This window comes from Carcharhinus amblyrhynchos, chromosome 6 (assembly GCF_965287045.1).
Source record: "Carcharhinus amblyrhynchos chromosome 6, sCarAmb.v2.hapA, whole genome shotgun sequence".
Lineage (NCBI taxonomy): Eukaryota > Metazoa > Chordata > Chondrichthyes > Carcharhiniformes > Carcharhinidae > Carcharhinus > Carcharhinus amblyrhynchos.
In genome coordinates, this window is record NC_137329.1 from 45,134,396 (window position 1) to 45,152,160 (window position 17,765).

At 44.5% G+C, this 17,765-nt stretch overlaps 1 protein-coding gene across 2 annotated transcripts in view; it reads left to right on the top strand.

Annotated features, from left to right (window-relative positions):
• Positions 1–2,462: 2,462 nt before the first annotated feature.
• Positions 2,463–17,765, top strand: part of LOC145343868 (acyl-CoA (8-3)-desaturase-like) — a 59,293-nt gene continuing 43,990 nt past the window's right edge. For both annotated transcript variants that reach the window (XM_080190339.1, XM_080190340.1), the window contains exon 1: positions 2,463–2,807. In XM_080190339.1, the coding sequence (XP_080046465.1) occupies positions 2,631–2,807 (177 nt within the window). In that variant the 5' untranslated portion in view covers positions 2,463–2,630. The remainder of the gene's footprint in view (positions 2,808–17,765) is intronic.

The window sequence follows — 17,765 nt, forward strand, 5'->3', positions numbered from 1 at the left end:
TTTGCTAACTTATTCCAGACACTCGCCACCCTCTGTGTGAAAAAATTGCCCCTCTTGGCCCTTTTGTATCTCTCCCCTTAAACCTATGCCCTTTAATTTCAGACTTCGCTACCTTTGGGAAAAGATATTGACTATCTAGCTAATGTGTGTCCCTCATTATTTTATAGACCTCCATAAGATTATCCTTAAGCCTCCTATGCTCCAGAGAAAAAATCCCAGTCTATCCAGCCTCTTCTTATAAATCAAGTCCCAGTAGCACCCTAGTAAATCTTTTCTGCACTCTTTCTAGTTTAATAATATCCTTTCTACAATAGGGTGACCGGAACAGTAGACAGTATTCCAAGTGTACCAATGTCTTGTACAACTTCAACAAGACGTCCCAATTCCTGTATTCAGTGTTCTGACCAATGAAACCAAGTGTGCCGAATGCCTTCTTCACCATTTTGTACACCTGTCACTCCAATTTGAAGGTGCTATGAACCTGTACCCCTAGACCTCTTTGCTCTATAACTTTCCCCAATGTCTTACCACTAACCAGGACTAAGTCCTGCCTTGATTTGATCTACCAAAATACATCACCTTGCATCTATCTAAATTAAACTCCATCTGCCATTTGTCCACTGGCCCAATTGATCAAGATCCCGTTGCAATCCTAGGTAACCTTCTTCTTTGTCCACTATGCCACCAACCTTGGTGTCATCTGCAAACTTACTAACTATGCCTATTAAATTCTCATCCAAATCATTAATATAAATGACAAATAACAGTGGACCCAGCACCAATCCCTGAGGTACACTGCTGGTTATAGGCCTTCAGTTTGAAAAACAACCCTCTACAACCACCTTTGTCTTTTGTCATCAAGCCAATTTTGTGTCCATTTGGCTACCTCATCCTGAATCCCATGAGATTTATGCACCAACCTAACATGTGGAAACTTGTCAAAGGCCTTGCTAAGGTCCATGTAGACAACATGATCTGCACTGCCCTCATCTACCTTCTTGGTTACCCCTTTAAAAAACTCAATCAAATTTGTGAGACATGATTTTCCACTCACAAAGCCATGCTAACCGTCCCTAATCAGTCCTTGCGTCCCTAAATGCCGGTAGATCCTGTCTCTCAAAATGCCTTCTAAGAACTTATCCACTACAGACGTGAGACTCACCAACCTGTAGTTCCCAGCCCTTCTTAGACAAAGGCACAACATTTGCTATCCTCCAATTTTCAGGCACCTCACCTGTGAGTATCGATGATTCGAATATCTCTGCTGGGTGACCTGCAATTTCCCCCTTCACTTCCCACAATGTCCTGGGATACACTTCATCAGAGTCCTGAGGACTTATCTACCTTGATACGCTTTAAGACTTCTAGCACCTTGTTCTCTGTTATATGTGTATTCCTCAAGACATCACTATTTATTTCCCCAATTTCCCGAACATCCATGCTTTTCCCAAGTGAACACTGATGAGAAATATTCATTTAGGATCTCATCCATCTCTTGTGAATTCGCACGTAGATGACCTTGTTGATCCTTAAGAGGTCTTCTCTCCCTGGTCACTTTTGCCCTTTATGTATTCCAAAGAGCTTCTACAATTGTGGGGTTACGGGGATAGGGCCTGGGTGGATTGTTCATAGAAACCCTACAGTGCAGAATGAGGCCATTCGGCCTATCGACTCTGCACCAACCACAATCCCACCCAGGCCCTACCCCATATGCCTACACATTTACGCGCTAATCTCTCTAATCTACGCATCTCAGGGCACTAAGGGGCAACTTTTAGCATGGCCAATTGACCTAACCTGCACATCTTTGGACTGTGGGAGGAAACCGGAGCACCATGAGGAAACTCATGCAGACACAAGGAGAATATGCAAACTCCACGCAGATAGCAACCCAAGCTAGGAATCGAACCCAGGTCCCTGGAGCTGTGAAACAGCAGTGTTAACCACTGCGCTGCCGATTGTTGTCCGGGCAGGTTCCATGGGCCATGTGGTATCTTCTGCACTGTAAATTCTGTGATTTTTAAAGCCAGATTGTAGCCTTAAATTTTTTAGCATTTAAAGTGCCTTCAAGTCCCACCCCATTTTGTTTCCTCGCAAGCTGATCTGAATAATTGAGACTGAGTGATTGCAGCCCACATTGGGCCACCCAGACAGAATTGGACACGCTCCCTTACTCACTCCATTCATTCCCTCAGGACATCTGATGTCCATGCATCCACCAATGAAAGACAACGCCAGAACCGCGTGCTGCAGAATCAGCCAATAGCAATTGCCATTTCGTGAACAGGCGCCTCTCTCGACAAATAGGATGTGACTCCCGTCTAGGATGTTGGTCAATAGCGGAGCAGCTCATCTGATTGACAGCCCCTGGGACCAATCGCTATTGACAACCGCCGTGACTGACGCGGGAATGATCTAGTACCTTGTGGAAAGGAGCGGGATTTCCCGGACCTTGTTGCTGGATGTGGTGCTGAAGTTGGGGTGAACCAGCTGGGGGACCGTGAGGCGGGAATGTGAGGAAGAGGGAGCCGGGAGAGCGCTCGGGATCTGATACATAAGTTGGCCGGGGAGTGAGGGGGAAGAGATTGAGAGACAGACCTGCCGGCTGGCCGGGAGGCGCAGCCCAGGTGATGGGCACGGAGTGTGGCCGGGACAGGTTCTTCACCTGGGAGGAGGTGCAGAGACACTGCAGCCGCACCGACCGCTGGCTGGTGATCCGCAGGAAGGTCTATGATATCAGCGAGTTCAGCAAGAGGCACCCGGGAGGCGCCCGGGTGATCGGACACTACGCGGGCCAAGATGCTACGGTAAGACTGGCACCTCAGCAGTAACGAGAGAGAGAACGATCCCTGAGAAAAATAATCCAGGGATTTTCATAGCAACTTCATTGCGGTGTTAATGTAAGTCTATCTGTGGCTAGTAAATGAACTTCAACTTAAACATCAATAGGCAAAAAGAAATGGATGAGAATGGCAACGTCTCAACCTTTCTGGGGAGTTCTGTAGCTAGGATGCAGTTACTTTGTTGCTGATCAATGATCAAAGTGAGTGAATACTACGAAATTATCAGATGGAGGAAGAGGGCTGGCTACACTCAGTAATTATTAGTGTTGTTCCAGCTTTGGGCATTTCTAAAGGTGTTCAAGCCAAAAAGGTGCTTTATAAACCTTTCCCTGACCTAAACCATAACAGGTAATGATTTGATTTATTATTGTCACATGTATTAGTATCTTTTGAAAAGTATTGTTTCTTGCACACTATACAAAGCGTACTGTTCACAGAGGAAGAAAGGCAACACCATGTAGAATAACGATACATGTGGATAGACTGGATGTGGGGAAGAGGTTTCCATTATTGGAGAGACCAGAATGTGAGGGCATGACAGATGAGGAGGAATTTCTTCAGCCACAGGATGGTGAATCTGTAGAATTAATTGCCACAGATGGTTGTGGAGGCCATGTCATTTAAGACAGAGATAGATAGGTTCGTGATTGGTAGGAGAGTATGGGGTTGAAAAACATATGTCATGATCAAATGGTGGAACAAACTCAATGGGCCAAATGGCCTAATTCTGCTCCTGTATCATATGGTCTGTTATTGTCTTATAACACGTCCAGTTTTAACAGTAAACCCTGAATGTTGGAACTCATTCATCACTGAAGATTACATGATGTGCTGACCCCTATCCCCATGTTTCCAGAGACAGGCTAAGTATCACAAGCATTACTGATCAATAATTGGAACAAGATTCATGATTGACTGTTACAGGCTAATAATAGCAGAGATCAGGAAGTGTAAAAATCAGCAACTCAACCAAATTATGGGTAGCATTTACTGATGGATAACCAGATCATAATAAGAGGTAAATGAATCTCAAAGAGAGACAGATCATTGATCATATATTGCAGATCAATTACTGGGGAGAAAAAGTGATTGCAGATCAGTAACACAAGGATATTAGTCAATAATTAGAAAGAGAAAGTTCTTAGAGTCAACAATCAGAGAAAGATAAAAATCAGTGCCCTGGGGGAGATTATAGAGAAATGATTTTTAAAACAGACAAACCTGGAGATTACTTATCAATAGAGGAAAAAGTTATTTGAAAATGTAGACATGGGTACCATAAGGATTGGAGCGGGCAGAATTCAAAACAAGCTATAAATCAAAAAGGTGGGTAGTATCAAGGGGCTTAAGTAGGCATCATACATGTGTTGGTACTTCAGTAGCCTCAGGATCAACATTGTGGAGTCTGGTCATTTCCTCTGATAGGTCAGCAGGGATGAAGGAACCACTCAGTGGATGTGTAGCATTCTCAGCTGCACCATGATTACATGGGGCATTCCAGAGTCCTCAAGAATGGCCATTTACCACACATCTTACCACTCCGCATCCAAAGCATGCCCCAGAGATGGAACTGCAGCATAAGGCCAGTCTCTCTCTTACTAGACTTGGTAATGAGGAAGGAGTTTCTTATCGAAGGAGTAGCTTATCCCCATTCAGTCTGCCATAACGAGGCACTATCTAACCTGGAGATGATTGGTAGGCTCATCCAGATTTGTTTTATTCTGATGATGTCACTGGTGGAAAGTATTCCATATAAAATTGAAAAGTGGCAATTGCGTCATCTCCAGTTTTCTCTCAAGTAGTTCTTTGCTGCATTATGATACCTGATATTAGTAGTCTAAATATTTGAGAGGGCTAGTAACCATTTGGTTTTTGTTGGCCGAAAAGTAGGCATTGTTTTCAATTTTTTTTTGTGGAAAGAATTTAAATACACAGCAACTGCATTATTCTCACACAAATTAGCTGAGGTAGTGATGAGCTGTACACCTTTATGCATTAGTTCCCCAATTAGCATTGTCACGTTTATTTTGGAGGCATTTTCTGCTGTTAATGCTCTGATCTACCGTAGTGAGTTTGTCTTTGTAGGCAAGTGTTTGATCTAGAGTTATTCCGAGATACATCAGTATTTAGCTATGTCCCTGCTATTCTCCATTCACAATATGTTGAGTTCCGCTGAAACATTAACATTATTAAGGTAGAATCATGACAGTACAGTCTTTGACTCACAGGATCCACTTTTTCCAATGTCTTGATTCAAGTTGTGCTTAAACTTTTTTGAAGTCTCCACCTCTTGAAGCCAGGCAGATGTCAACTACCTGTGTGAATGGGCTGGAGAATTCTAGAGATGGATCATTTGCAACTATGTTAAAGATTTGCAACGGATCTCTGGAGCAGTCCATCATTCTGGACTTTCAAATTGCTGGGCTTCTGGTGTAACATCACCTGGAATTGCCTGAGTCAAAACATATCTCTGTGGCTGTAACAAGATTTGACGTCTTCAACAGAAAATGCTGGAAAATCTCAGCAGGACAGCATCTGTGGAGAGAGAACAGAGCCAATGTTTTGAGTCAGGATGACCCTTTGTCAGAGCTGAAGACAAGGAAAATTAGACAAGATTTATAAAATAAGTTTAAAGCACTTTACTCTTTGTAGAACTGTTTAAAGCATTTATTTATTGTATTTACTGCTTTAAGAATTCTGAGGGTGTGGTGAAAAGGCATTTGTGGACCGGCCTGCTTTAATTATCAAGGGGCCACACGGTGAAGCCTTCCATTGTTTGCTGGAGCTGAGAGAGAGAGAGAGCTAAGATTTTACCTGTTAAAAACCTGTTTAAAATAAGTTTAAAGCACTTTACTCTTTGTAGAACTGTTTAAAGCATTTATTTATTGTATTTACTGCTTTAAGAATTCTGAGGGTGTGGTGAAAAGGCATTTGTGGACCAGCCTGCTTTAAATCAGCGCCAGGTTTAAAAAGGAGGCCTGGTGTAGACAGCGGGCAGCGTCTGAGCGGGCAGCGGAGTGAGGGGGAAGCAGAGTGAGTTAATAGGGCTTAATATCAAAAAGGGCTGGAAGGAAAAAAGGCCAGGTGAGTTTGTTTGAAAAAAAACAAGGAAAAAAAAATTTTTTTCAAAACTGCTACAGCAAGAAACAAGGAAAAAAAATTTTTTTCCCCATAAAAAATTACAGTGAATAATGGAGGGGCATGTGATGTGTGGTTTCTGTATGATGTGGGAACTGGCGGACCCCAGGGTCCTTCCCAGTGACCATGTCTGCAGTAAGTGCAGGTTGCTGGAGGAGCACCAGCTCAAGGTGGATGAGCTGGCCTCTGAGCTACAGACACTGAGGCTCATCAGGGGGAGAGAGGGTGCCCCTAGACTGGCTAAATCTAAGGGTCAGGGACAAAAGGGGGCTGCTGGGAGGAGGAGGAAGGGGGGTGAGGAGCGGAGGCCTCAGCCTCTTAATCTGCATAACAGGTTTGAGGTTCTTGCTTCCAGTCTGGAAGAGGACGAGGCAGGTGAGGTTGGTGAGCAAACTGCACACGGTACAGTGATGCAGCAGGACATAGGCAAAGAGAAGGGGAAAAGGAACGTAGTAGTGATTGGAGATAGTGGGGTGAAGAGTATTGACACTGTCCTTTGTCACAATGACAAAGTGCACAGAAGGGTGTGTTGTCTGCCTGGTGCTCGGGTACGGGATGTCGCAGCTGGGCTGCAGAGGAACCTGGAGTGGGAGGGTGAGAACCCGGTCGTTGTAGTACATGTGGGTGCCGGCGACGTAGGCAAAGTGCGGACTGAGGATCTGGGGAGGGAGTATGAGAAGCTGGGAATGGAATTAAAAAGTAGAACCGACAAGGTGGTCGTCTCTGGGCTACTGCCTGAACTGAGTGCAGACGGGCGTAGGATTGACAGGATAAAGGAAGTGAATGGGTGGCTCAGGGATTGGTGTGGGAGGAATGGGTTCGAATTTATGGGGCATTGGCACCAGTATTGGGGTAGGTGGGACTTGTTCGGGCGGGATGGGGTTGGTCTGAATCGTGCTGGGACCAGAGTGTTGGCGAATTGAGTAAAGAGGACTGTAGACAGGGCTTTAAACTAATTAGGGGGGGGGAGGGTGCGAGGGTAGGTGACGCTACGAGGTCTAAAGTTAAGGATAGGGTACAGGTAAGGGAAGAGGCCGAGGATGTCCCAATTGGTGGCGTTACGGCAAATAGGGTCCAGGTGAAGGCTGGGATGAAAGCGCTTTATCTGAATGCACGAAGCATTCGGAATAAAGTGGATGAGCTGGTGGCGCAGATCGACACAAATGGATACGATCTGGTGGCCATTACAGAGACGTGGCTGCAAGGTGGCAGGGACTGGGAGATGAATGTACAGGGCTATCAAGTGTTTAGGAAGGATAGGCAGGAGGAAAGAGGGGGTGGCGTAGCTCTGCTGATTAAGGATAGTATCAAGGTGGTAGCAAGGGATGATATCGGAGCCAAAGAGCAGAACGTGGAATCGTTGTGGGTGGAGATTAGGAACAGCAAAGGGAGGAAGACGCTGGTGGGTGTCGTCTATAGGCCCCCGAATAATGATCTGGAGGTGGGGCGGGCTGTTAACACGCAAATAAGTGCGGTGTGCAGGAATGGGACGGCAGTAGTTATGGGAGATTTCAATCTGCATATTGATTGGTCGACCCATGTTGGACGAGGTGGGCTCGAGGAGGAGTTCTTGGCATGCTGCCGGGATAATTTCCTTGAACAGTGTGTGTTGGAGCCGACGAGGGAGCGAGCTATCTTGGATCTGGTGCTATGTAATGAGGCGGGTAGAATTAGGGACCTTGCGGTGAAGGATCCTCTTGGAGAGAGTGATCATTGTATGGTGGAGTTTCTGGTGCAGATGGAGGAGGAGAAAGTGGGTTCCCGGACACGCGTCCTTTGTTTGAATAGAGGGGAGTATGGTAGGATGAGAGAAGAATTGGCGAATGTGGACTGGGGGAGTGCGTTGGAAGGTAGGTCTGCTGAGGAGCAGTGGAGGATCTTTAAGGAGATCTTTCTTGGTGCTCAGCAGAAATTTATTCCGATGGTTAAAAAGGACAGTAGGAAGAGAGGTAATAAGCCGTGGATAACGAAGGAGGTGAAGGAAAGTGTTAAATTAAAAGCGGAGGAATTTAGAGTAGCTAAGAGTAGTGGGCGAGAAGAGGATTGGGAGAGGTTTAAATGTCAACAAAGATTGACAAAGAAGTTGATAAAGGAGGGTAGGAGAAGCTATGAGGCTGGGCTAGCACTTAATATAAAAAAGGATAGCAAGAGTTTTTATAAATATATAAAAAGGAAGAGGCTGGCTAGGGTGAACGTTGGTCCTTTAGAGGATGAGAAAGGGGAGCTAGTGGTAGGGGATGGGGATATGGCTAAGGTCTTGAATAACTTTTTTGTTTCTGTCTTCACGGAGGAGGACGTGAATAATTTGCCGGGTGTTAGCGATGGAAAGGTGGTAGGAATGGAGGGTCTTAATGACATTACTGTTACTAGAGAGGTGGTGCTCGGTAGACTGGAGGGGCTGATTGTGGACAAGTCCCCAGGACCGGATGGAATGCATCCGAGGGTTCTGAAAGAAATGGCGGAGGTGATAGTGGATGCCTTGGTGGTTATTTTCCAGACGTCGCTGGATTCCGGGGAAGTGCCGGAAGATTAGAAAACGGCTAATGTTACGCCGTTGTTTAAGAAGGGTGCCAGGCAAAAGGCGGGGAATTATAGGCCGGTTAGTTTAACGTCTGTGGTAGGTAAAATGTTAGAATCCGTCATTAAGGAGGAAATTGCGAGGCATCTTGAAGGGAATTGCTTGATAGGGCGGACGCAACACGGTTTCATTAAAGGGAAGTCGTGTCTGACAAATTTACTGGAGTTCTATGAGGATGTGTCTAGGGCAGTGGATAGAGGAGAGCCGGTGGATGTGGTCTTTCTGGATTTTCAGAAGGCGTTTGACAAGGTACCTCACAAGAGGTTATTGCAGAAGGTCAGGGGACATGGAGTTGGGGGTAGGGTGTTAGCGTGGATAGAGGATTGGTTGTCAAATAGGAGGCAGAGAGTGGGGGTCAATGGGTGCTATTCGGATTGGCGGTTGGTGACTAGTGGGGTGCCCCAGGGGTCGGTGCTGGGGCCTCAGCTATTTACCATTTATATAGATGATCTGGAGGAGGGAACCGAGTGCAGGGTGTCGAAATTTGCTGATGACACCAAGATTGGGGGAAAGGCAAATTGTGCGGAGGGTGTGGAGAGTCTGCAGAAGGATCTAGATAGGCTGGGCGAATGGGCCAGGAAATGGCAAATGGAATTTAATGTTGGCAAGTGTGAGGTGGTCCACTTTGGTAGGAAGAATGGTAGGAAGGACTATTACTTACGTGGCGAAAAACTGCAGCAGGCGACGGTGCAGAGGGACCTCGGGGTCCTTGTGCATGAGTCGCAAAAACCCAGCTTGCAGGTGCAGCAGGTGGTCAGGAAGGCGAATGGGATGCTGGCCTTCATAGCGAGGGGGATTGAATATAAAAGTAGGGAGGTCTTGCTGCAGCTGTATAGGGCATTGGTGAGGCCGCAGCTGGAGTACTGTGTGCAGTTTTGGGCGCCGCACCTGCGCAAGGATATTTTGGCCCTGGAGGGAGTGCAGAGGAGGTTTACTAGGCTGATACCGGAGTTGAGGGGATTGAGCTATGAGGAGAGTCTGAATAAACTAGGCTTGTACTCGTTAGAGTTTAGAAGAATGAGGGGAGATCTCATTGAGACGTATAAGATGATGAATGGGATGGATAGGATAGAGGTGGAGAGACTCTTCCCGCTCAAAAAAGACAGTAGGACTAGGGGGCACAGCCTCAAGATAAAGGGGAGGCAGTTTAGAACGGAGTTGAGGAGGAACTTCTTCACTCAAAGGGTGGTGAATCTCTGGAATTCTCTGCCCGTTGAAGTGGTGGAGGCTGCCTCACTAAATATTTTTAAGAAGCGGGTTGATGGGTTCTTGATAAGAGAGGGGATTAAGGGTTATGGGGAGAGGGCGGGAAAGTGGAACTGAGCTACAACAGATCAGCCATGATCTTATTGAATGGCGGGGCAGGCTCGAAGGGCTAGATGGCCTACTCCTGCTCCTATTTCTTATGTTCTTATGTTCTTATACTATGAGGGTGAGGGGGAGGGGCTGTAATTGATAGGAATGGTATAGGCAAAAAGACAAAGGGAATGTAAATGGTGATGATAAAGATTGAGAAGGTGCTAAGAGTATCCATTAAGAGATCAGAATGGCAGAACACAGGTGCATAGTGTCAAAGCACTAAGTGAGGAATGTGACAGTTGGCCCTAGTGAGGTGGGGGGGGTGGCAAGAAAATGAAATGGAAAGTGAGATTTTGGATACTTTTTCTCCACAGATGCTGCCAGACCTGCTGAGATTTTCCAGCATTTTCTGTTTTTATTTCAGATTCCAGCCTGGGCAGCACAGTGGCACACTGGTTAGTACTGCTGCCTCACTGCACCAGGCACCCGGGTTCAATTCCTGGCTTGGGTCACTGTCTGTGTGGAGTTTGCACATTCTCCCCGTGTCTGTGTGAGTTTCCTCCAGGTGCTCCGGTTTCTTCCCTTTGTACAAAGATGTGCGGGTTAGATGTATTGGCCATATTAAATTGCCCCTTAAGGTCAGAGGGACTAGCTAGGTAAATGCGTGGGGTTGTAGGATGGAGCCTAGGTGGGATTGTGGTTGGTGCAGACTCAGTGGGCTGAAAGGCCTCCTTCTGCACTGTAGGACTCTATGATTCTATAATCCGCAGTAATTTGCCTTTGATTTTGACATGCTGGTGCTCTCAGATCAAGAAATCCAGTTGCTGCCTTCTCCTTTTAGAAACTATTTTCTATATAGGTGATAAGCAAAAGAGCTGGTCACAAGTGTCCTGTTTACTCTGAAGTCTACATATCCTTCAAAGACTGATTGACTGTGAGCACAATTGTTTGCAAAATTAGACACTTCTGAAACCACAGTCACAGTTCAGAAGTGATCTAGGAGAGCAACTAGCTAGGATGGACCGTTTCCTGGTTTTCAGTATAGCTGTCACCCTAATTTTCTCTTGTGTTTGCTCTCGGATAACACAGAAAAACAAAGAATGATCACCATTTTATGCTCATCCTTCAAAAGTCTAGTAGAAGTTCTGATAAAATCTTGTTATGGTCGCAAGCCTTCAGGAAACTCAACGCATCCTCTCTATTTCCTCAGTGGAGAATGACTGAGTATAGGGTGGTGACTTTTTGGAATTCTCTACCCCAGATGGCTGTGGAAGCTCAGTCATTGAGCATGTTCTGACAGAAATTAATAGATTTCTGAATACTAATGACATGAAGGGATATGGATATAGTGTGGGAAAATGGCCTTGAAGATGATCAGCAATGATTGTACTAAATGCCGGAGCATGCTCGACAGGTCGAATAGTCTACTCCTGCTGCTATGCTCTGTATTGTCAGGTGGGACCAATCCGAATCTATTCCATTGCACTTTGCTCATTCAAACTTTTGGGATGCTGTTTAGGTGTGTGGTAATGCAGTTCGAGTCACTTTACAGTGATTTCTGTGCAGTGGTTTATGCACTGCTCAGAGATTCCTTACGCGTGGCCATGCTTTACTGCTAGATTGTAAAATAGCAGCTAGAATTAATTTGTGTATATTTCTTCAACAGTACTCTAACATGAAGTTCCTTCTTTGTTCTCTGTATTTGTTTTTATTCATTTACGGGATGTGTAAATGCTAGACCAGCATTTATTACCCACCCCTAGTTGCCTTTGAAAAGAGTCAAAAGGCCATTCAGCCCATTGGGTCTGTGCTGGCCATCAAGGACCTATCTATTCTAATCCCATTTTCCAGTACTTGGCCCGTAACCTTTTATGTTATGGTGTTTCAAGTGTTCAACTCAATGCTTCTTAAATGTTGTGAGGGTTCTTACCTCTATCACCCTTTCAGGCAGTGAGTTCCAGATTCCCATCACCCTCTGTGCGAAAAAATATTTCCTCAAATCCCCTCTAAATCTCCTGCCCCTTATGTTAAATCTATTTCCCATGGTTATTGATCCCTCTACTAAAGGGAAAATTTTCTTCCTATCTACTCTGTGTCCCTCATAATTTTGTATACCTCAATCAGGCCCACCCTCAGCCTTCTCTGCTCCATGGAAATCAACCCCAGCCTGACTAGCCTCTTCTGATAGTTGAAACGTTCCAGCCCAGACAACATGTTAGTGAATGTCCTCTGCACCCTTTCTAGGCAACCTGATCTTTCCTGTAGTGTGGTGACCAGAACAGCACTTAGTACTCTAGCTGTGGCCCAACAAGCATTTTAAATAGCTGCAGCACAGTATCTCTGCACTTATGCTCTATGCCTTGGATAATGAAGGCAAAAATTCCATTTGCCTTCTTCACCACCTTATCAACCTGTCCTGCTGCCTTCTGGGTCTTTGGTCACGCACTGTCTGTTCATCAGTACTTCATAGCATCCTACTGTTCATGGTGTATTCCTTTGCCTTGTTAGTCCTCCTAAAGTACTTTTCAGGGCTAAATTCCATTTGTCACTGTTCTGCCTATCTGACCAGCCATCTATATTGTCTTGTAATCTAAGGCTTTCCTCCTCACTATTTACCACACCACTAATTTTCATGTTATCTGTGAACTTACTGATTGTACCCCCACATTTACGTCTAGATCATTAATGCACACAATAAACAGCAAGAGACCCAGCACTGATCCCTGCGGTATACCGCTGGACACAGGCTTTCAGTCACAAAAACAACCTTCAACTACCACCATCTACCTCCTGCCGCAAAGCCAATTTTGGATTCAATTTGCCAGATTATCCTAGTTCCCCTGGGTTTTTACCTTCTTGACCAGTCTCCCATGTGGGACCTTGTCAAAAGCTTTACTGAAGTCCATGCATCAATTGCACTGCCCTCACCTATCCACCTAGTCACCTGTAACCGAAAAGGATTTGAAAATTAGCGTCAGAGCCCCTTCAATCTCCTCCCTTGCCTCACACAGTAATCTAGGATACACCTTATCTGGGGATTTAGCCACTTTAAGCCCACTAAAACCGCTAACATCTCTTCCCTCTCAATGCTAATTTATTCAATTATATCTCAGTCCCCTCCCTGTTTTCTACATCCACATTGTTCTTCTCTATCATGAACACAGATGTAAAATGCTCATTTAGTATCTCACCTGGCTCCACACATACACAGGTTGCCACTTTGGCCATAATGGGCCCTACTCATTCCTCTTGCCCTTAATATACTCATGAACCGCATTGGGATTTTCCTTTACTTGACACGCCAATTTTTTTTTATGCCCTCTCTTTCTTCTCCTAATTTCTTTTCCCTTGCACTTTCTGTACTCCTCTAGGGCATCCATTGTTTTGAGCCCCTGTATCTGCCTTAAGCTTCCCTTTTTTTTCCCTTATCAATCCTGTATATCCTTGACATCAGATTTCTCTGGACCTTTTGGTCCCACCCTTTATCTTTGATGGTGAAGGGATGCCTTCTTGAACCTCTGCAGTTTGTCAGGTACAGCTACAGTGCTGTTAGGGAGAGAATTCCAGGATTCTGACCCAGTGATGGTGAAGGAATGGTAATATATTCCCAAGTCAGGATAATGAGGGACTTGGAAGGAATCCTCTAGGTGATGATGTTCCCAGGTATCTGCTGGTTGTCCTTCTGGATTGGAGTGGTTGTGGCTTGGAAGGTGCTGACCAAAGAGCCTTAGTGCGTTCCAGCAGTGCATCTTGTAAATGGCTGCCACTATTCGTCGGTGGTGGAGGATTGAATATTTGTGGAAGGGATAGCAATCAAGTGGGCTGTTTTGTCGAGCTTCTTGAGTGTTGTTGGAGATATGCTCATCCACGCGTGCAGAGAATAGTCCACCACACTCCTGACACGTGCCTTGTAGATGGACAGGCATTCGGGAATCAGGAGATGAGTTACTCACCACAGGATTCCTAGCCTTTGACTTGCTCTAGTAGCCGCAATATTTATACAGCTAGATCATTTGAATTTCTTGTGAATGGTAACCCTCAGGATGTTGATAGAGGCAGATTCAGCGATGGGTAATGCCATTGAATGTTAAGGGATGATGCTTAGATTCTCTCTTGTTGGAGATGGTCTTGCCTGGCACTTTTGTGGCATAAATGCTACTTTCCACTTGTCAGCCCAAGTCTGGATTTGTCCAGGTCTTTCTGCATTTGGACATGGACTTCTTCGGTAGCTGAGGAGTCGCAAGTGGTACTGAACACTGTGCAGTCATCAGCAAACATCCCCACTTCTGACTTTATGATGAAAAGAAGGTCATTGATGAAGCAGCTGAAGGTGCCACCCTGAGGAACTCTTCTGCAGTGGAGTCTGGAGCCGAGATGATTGATGTCCAACCACCACAACCATCTTCATTTGAGGCAGGTATGACTACAACCAAACAAGGGATTTTCCCCTGATTCCCATTGATTCCAGTTTTGCTAGGGCCTCTTGATGCTATACTCGGTCAAACATGGCCTTGATGTCAAGGGCAGTCTCCCTCTCTTCACATCTGGCATTCAACTCTTTTGTCCATGTTTCAACCAAGGCTATAATGAGGTCAGGAGCTAAGTGACCCTGGCGGAATGCAAACAGTGTGTCAATGTGCAGGTTATTGCTAAGCAAGTACTGCTTGATAGCATTGTTGATAATCCCTTCCATCACTTTACTGATGATTGAAAGTAGAGTGAAGAGGCGGTAAGAGGCTGGGTTGAATTTGTCCTGTTTCTTGTGTACATGACATTGTGAGGTAGTTACCAACATAGTAGTTGTACTGAAGTAGCTTGGCTAGGGGTATGGCAATTTCTGGAGAACAAGTCTTGAATGCTATTATTGGAATATTGACAGGATCTGTAGCCTTTGTAGTATCTAATGCCTTCAGCCATTTCTTGATATCATGTAGAGTGAATCAAATTGTCTTAAGACTGACATCTGTGATGCTGGGGACCCTCGGAGGAAGCCAAGATGGATCATCCACTTGGCATTTCTGACTGAAATTGTTGTGAATGCTTCAGCTTTATCTTTTGAACTGATGTGCTGTGGTCCTCCATTAATGAGGAAGGGGATATATGCAGAGCCTCCTCCTCCAGAGAGATTGTCCACTAACCATTCACGACTGGATGTGGTAGGACTGCAGAGCTTAGATCTGACCAGTTGATTGTTTTCTTTCCCTCAAAACTGGCCATGCCTCTAGTTTGAAGTAAGATGGCATGTTTCAGCTGATTCTGCCTGTTTATGACTGTTTCATGGGGATCTTCATATTGACCACGTTGAGAATCTTCATATTGAGCACATTTTCTTCACACACTGGTGTTCAATAGGCACATTTCAAAAGTTTTATATGTTAAGAATGCTTATTAAAACTGACTAAGATACACCACTGAAACTAGTCAGTAGCATAGTTAGTTCTTAAATCATTTTCAGTGATTTGAAATTAGATTACTCACAGGTGAATTCCTAAGCACTTTTATGTAGAGGTGTTAATATGACAAGCCAACGTCCAGCTGCAATAATACAATAGCCCTAGGCTCTCGATTAGATATGCCAATAAATATTTATGATGCAAAGTGAGGAACAATTGCATTCCATCATTCTGCCCAATTGCTCTGGTTCATGAAAGAATTTATGATCTATGAGTTTGCAAATGCCTCATGACAGAAGCATGACTTGTAACCTTAAACATTGCCACTTGTGCCTAAACATTAGACTAACAGCACCCAAAGTATCTTCTTCCTCTGTGTAACTTCATGGAGCTTTCTTCCCCCTGGATGATTTATAGAGTTTCTGTTAATTCAGCATGGTGATAATTGTTCATTGTGTAATTGTACAGTTCCTGTTTGTTCAGCAGGATGTGGCTATTCGCTATGCAGTAGTACAAAATTCCTGTTAATTGAACTGGATAAATCCCTGTCAGTTATTTGCATATACTTGTCTGGAGTCCCTTGTGTATAGTAATGTCTGAAATAACCATTCAAAGTTAACACAAGCCCTGGTTTAGTCCCTGTTTACAATGTTATCCACAACACTGTGTTGGAGCAACCTGCCAATTACTTAGTGACTGTTTAAGGAATGTCTCCAAATAAATACTGAGGTAAAGGAATATTGTAGAACAGTTTTTTAACCACAGATTCACAGCTCCTACATCCCCAACAAGGAGTAGTGTTTGAAGGCAGTGTAAGATTGTGAACCAATGTTATAAGTTGTAGTCCTGTCTCTAAATCAGATTTTGTGTGTGACTCACCTCTGGAAGTATGAATTTACTCATATAATTATACCTTATTGAATTTTCTCACCTGGCTCCTAACTATATGGAGTGGTGTCTGTGCTGGCTCTGCTTTAACCGTACAATAATTAAATGCTTTAGCACTCTATTTGATGTAGGTAATATTGCCCGACTGTTTTGTCTCGTTGATTGTGGCCCTCCACTAGACATGACTCCAATTTAACTCCTGTAACAGACTAATTTTAGCGATAATGGATTCTCTATCACCAAATTCTCCCTTCCTCTCTCTCACTGTGGTAATAGCATCTGTGTGTGTGTGTGTGTGTGTGTGTGTGTATATTAATTACTGCATTGTTTATTGAGGGATATCTATTATTTCTGAAGCTGCCAATCTCTAATTCTCTGTGCTGCCTCAGTGATTGCTTTTTACAATAATACTCTGATCTCACTATGTTTATTCAATTCTTCTTTAATTCAATCATGGAACGTGAATGTGCAGCCAAAGCCAGGATTTGTTGACCATTCCTAATTGACCTTGAGTAGCTGATGATAAGCTGCATTCTTGGACTGTTCTACATGATCACAGTGCAACCACATTGCTGTGAGGTAGGGAATTCCAGGATTTTGAGCCAGTGACAATGAAGGAATGGTGCTGTAGTTCCAAGTAAGAATTATATGTGAGTTGTAGGAGAACTTTCAGGTGGTGATGTTCGCATGCATTTGCTGTCCTTGTCCTTGTAGGTGGTAGGTGTCATACATTTGGAAGGTGCTGTTGAAGGGGCCTTGATGAGTTGCTGCAGTGCATCTTGTAGGTGGTATACGCTTCTTCCACTGTGCACCACTGATGGAGAGAGTGAATATTTAAAATGGTGGGTGGGGTGCCAATCAAAAAGGCAGCTTTTATCCTGAATGATGGCAAGTGTCTTGAGTATTGTTGGAGCTGCACTTATCCAGGCAAGTGGCAAGTATTCCATCATGCTTCTGGATAGGCTTTTGGGGAAGGGGGGAGGGGTCAGGAGATGAGTTACTCTCTGCAGAATTCCCAGCCTCTGACCTGCATTTGGAGCCACAGTATTTATATGGCTAGTCTAATTGAATTTCTGGTCAATGGTAAATCCTAGGATGTTGATAGTAGGGGCACAGTGATGGTAATGCCATTCAATGTCAAGGGGAGTTGGTTGGTAAAGTTTTAAAGTAAAGTTTATTTACTACTGTCACAAGTAGGCTTACATTAACACAGCAAAGAACAGGCTTCTCTTGTGTTGGAAATAGTCATTATCTGGCACTTGTGAGGCATGAATGTTACTCTCCACTTATCAGCCTAAGCCTGAATGTTGTCCAGGTCTTGCTTCATATGAATGCGGACTACTTTATTATCTGAGGAGTCCCAAATAATTGCAAACATTGTACAAACATCCATAACTGCCCTTATGATGGAGAGAAGGTAATTGAGAAGGTATAGCTGAAGATAGCTGTGTCTCGAACATTACCCTGAGGAACTCCTGCAGAGATGTTGTGGGACTGAGATGATTAACCTCCAATGACCACAACCATATTCCTTTGTGCCAGGTATGATTCTAACCAGTGCTGTTTTCCCACAATTCCTATTAACTTCAGTTTTGCTGGGGTTCCTTGATGCCCTGATGTCAAGGG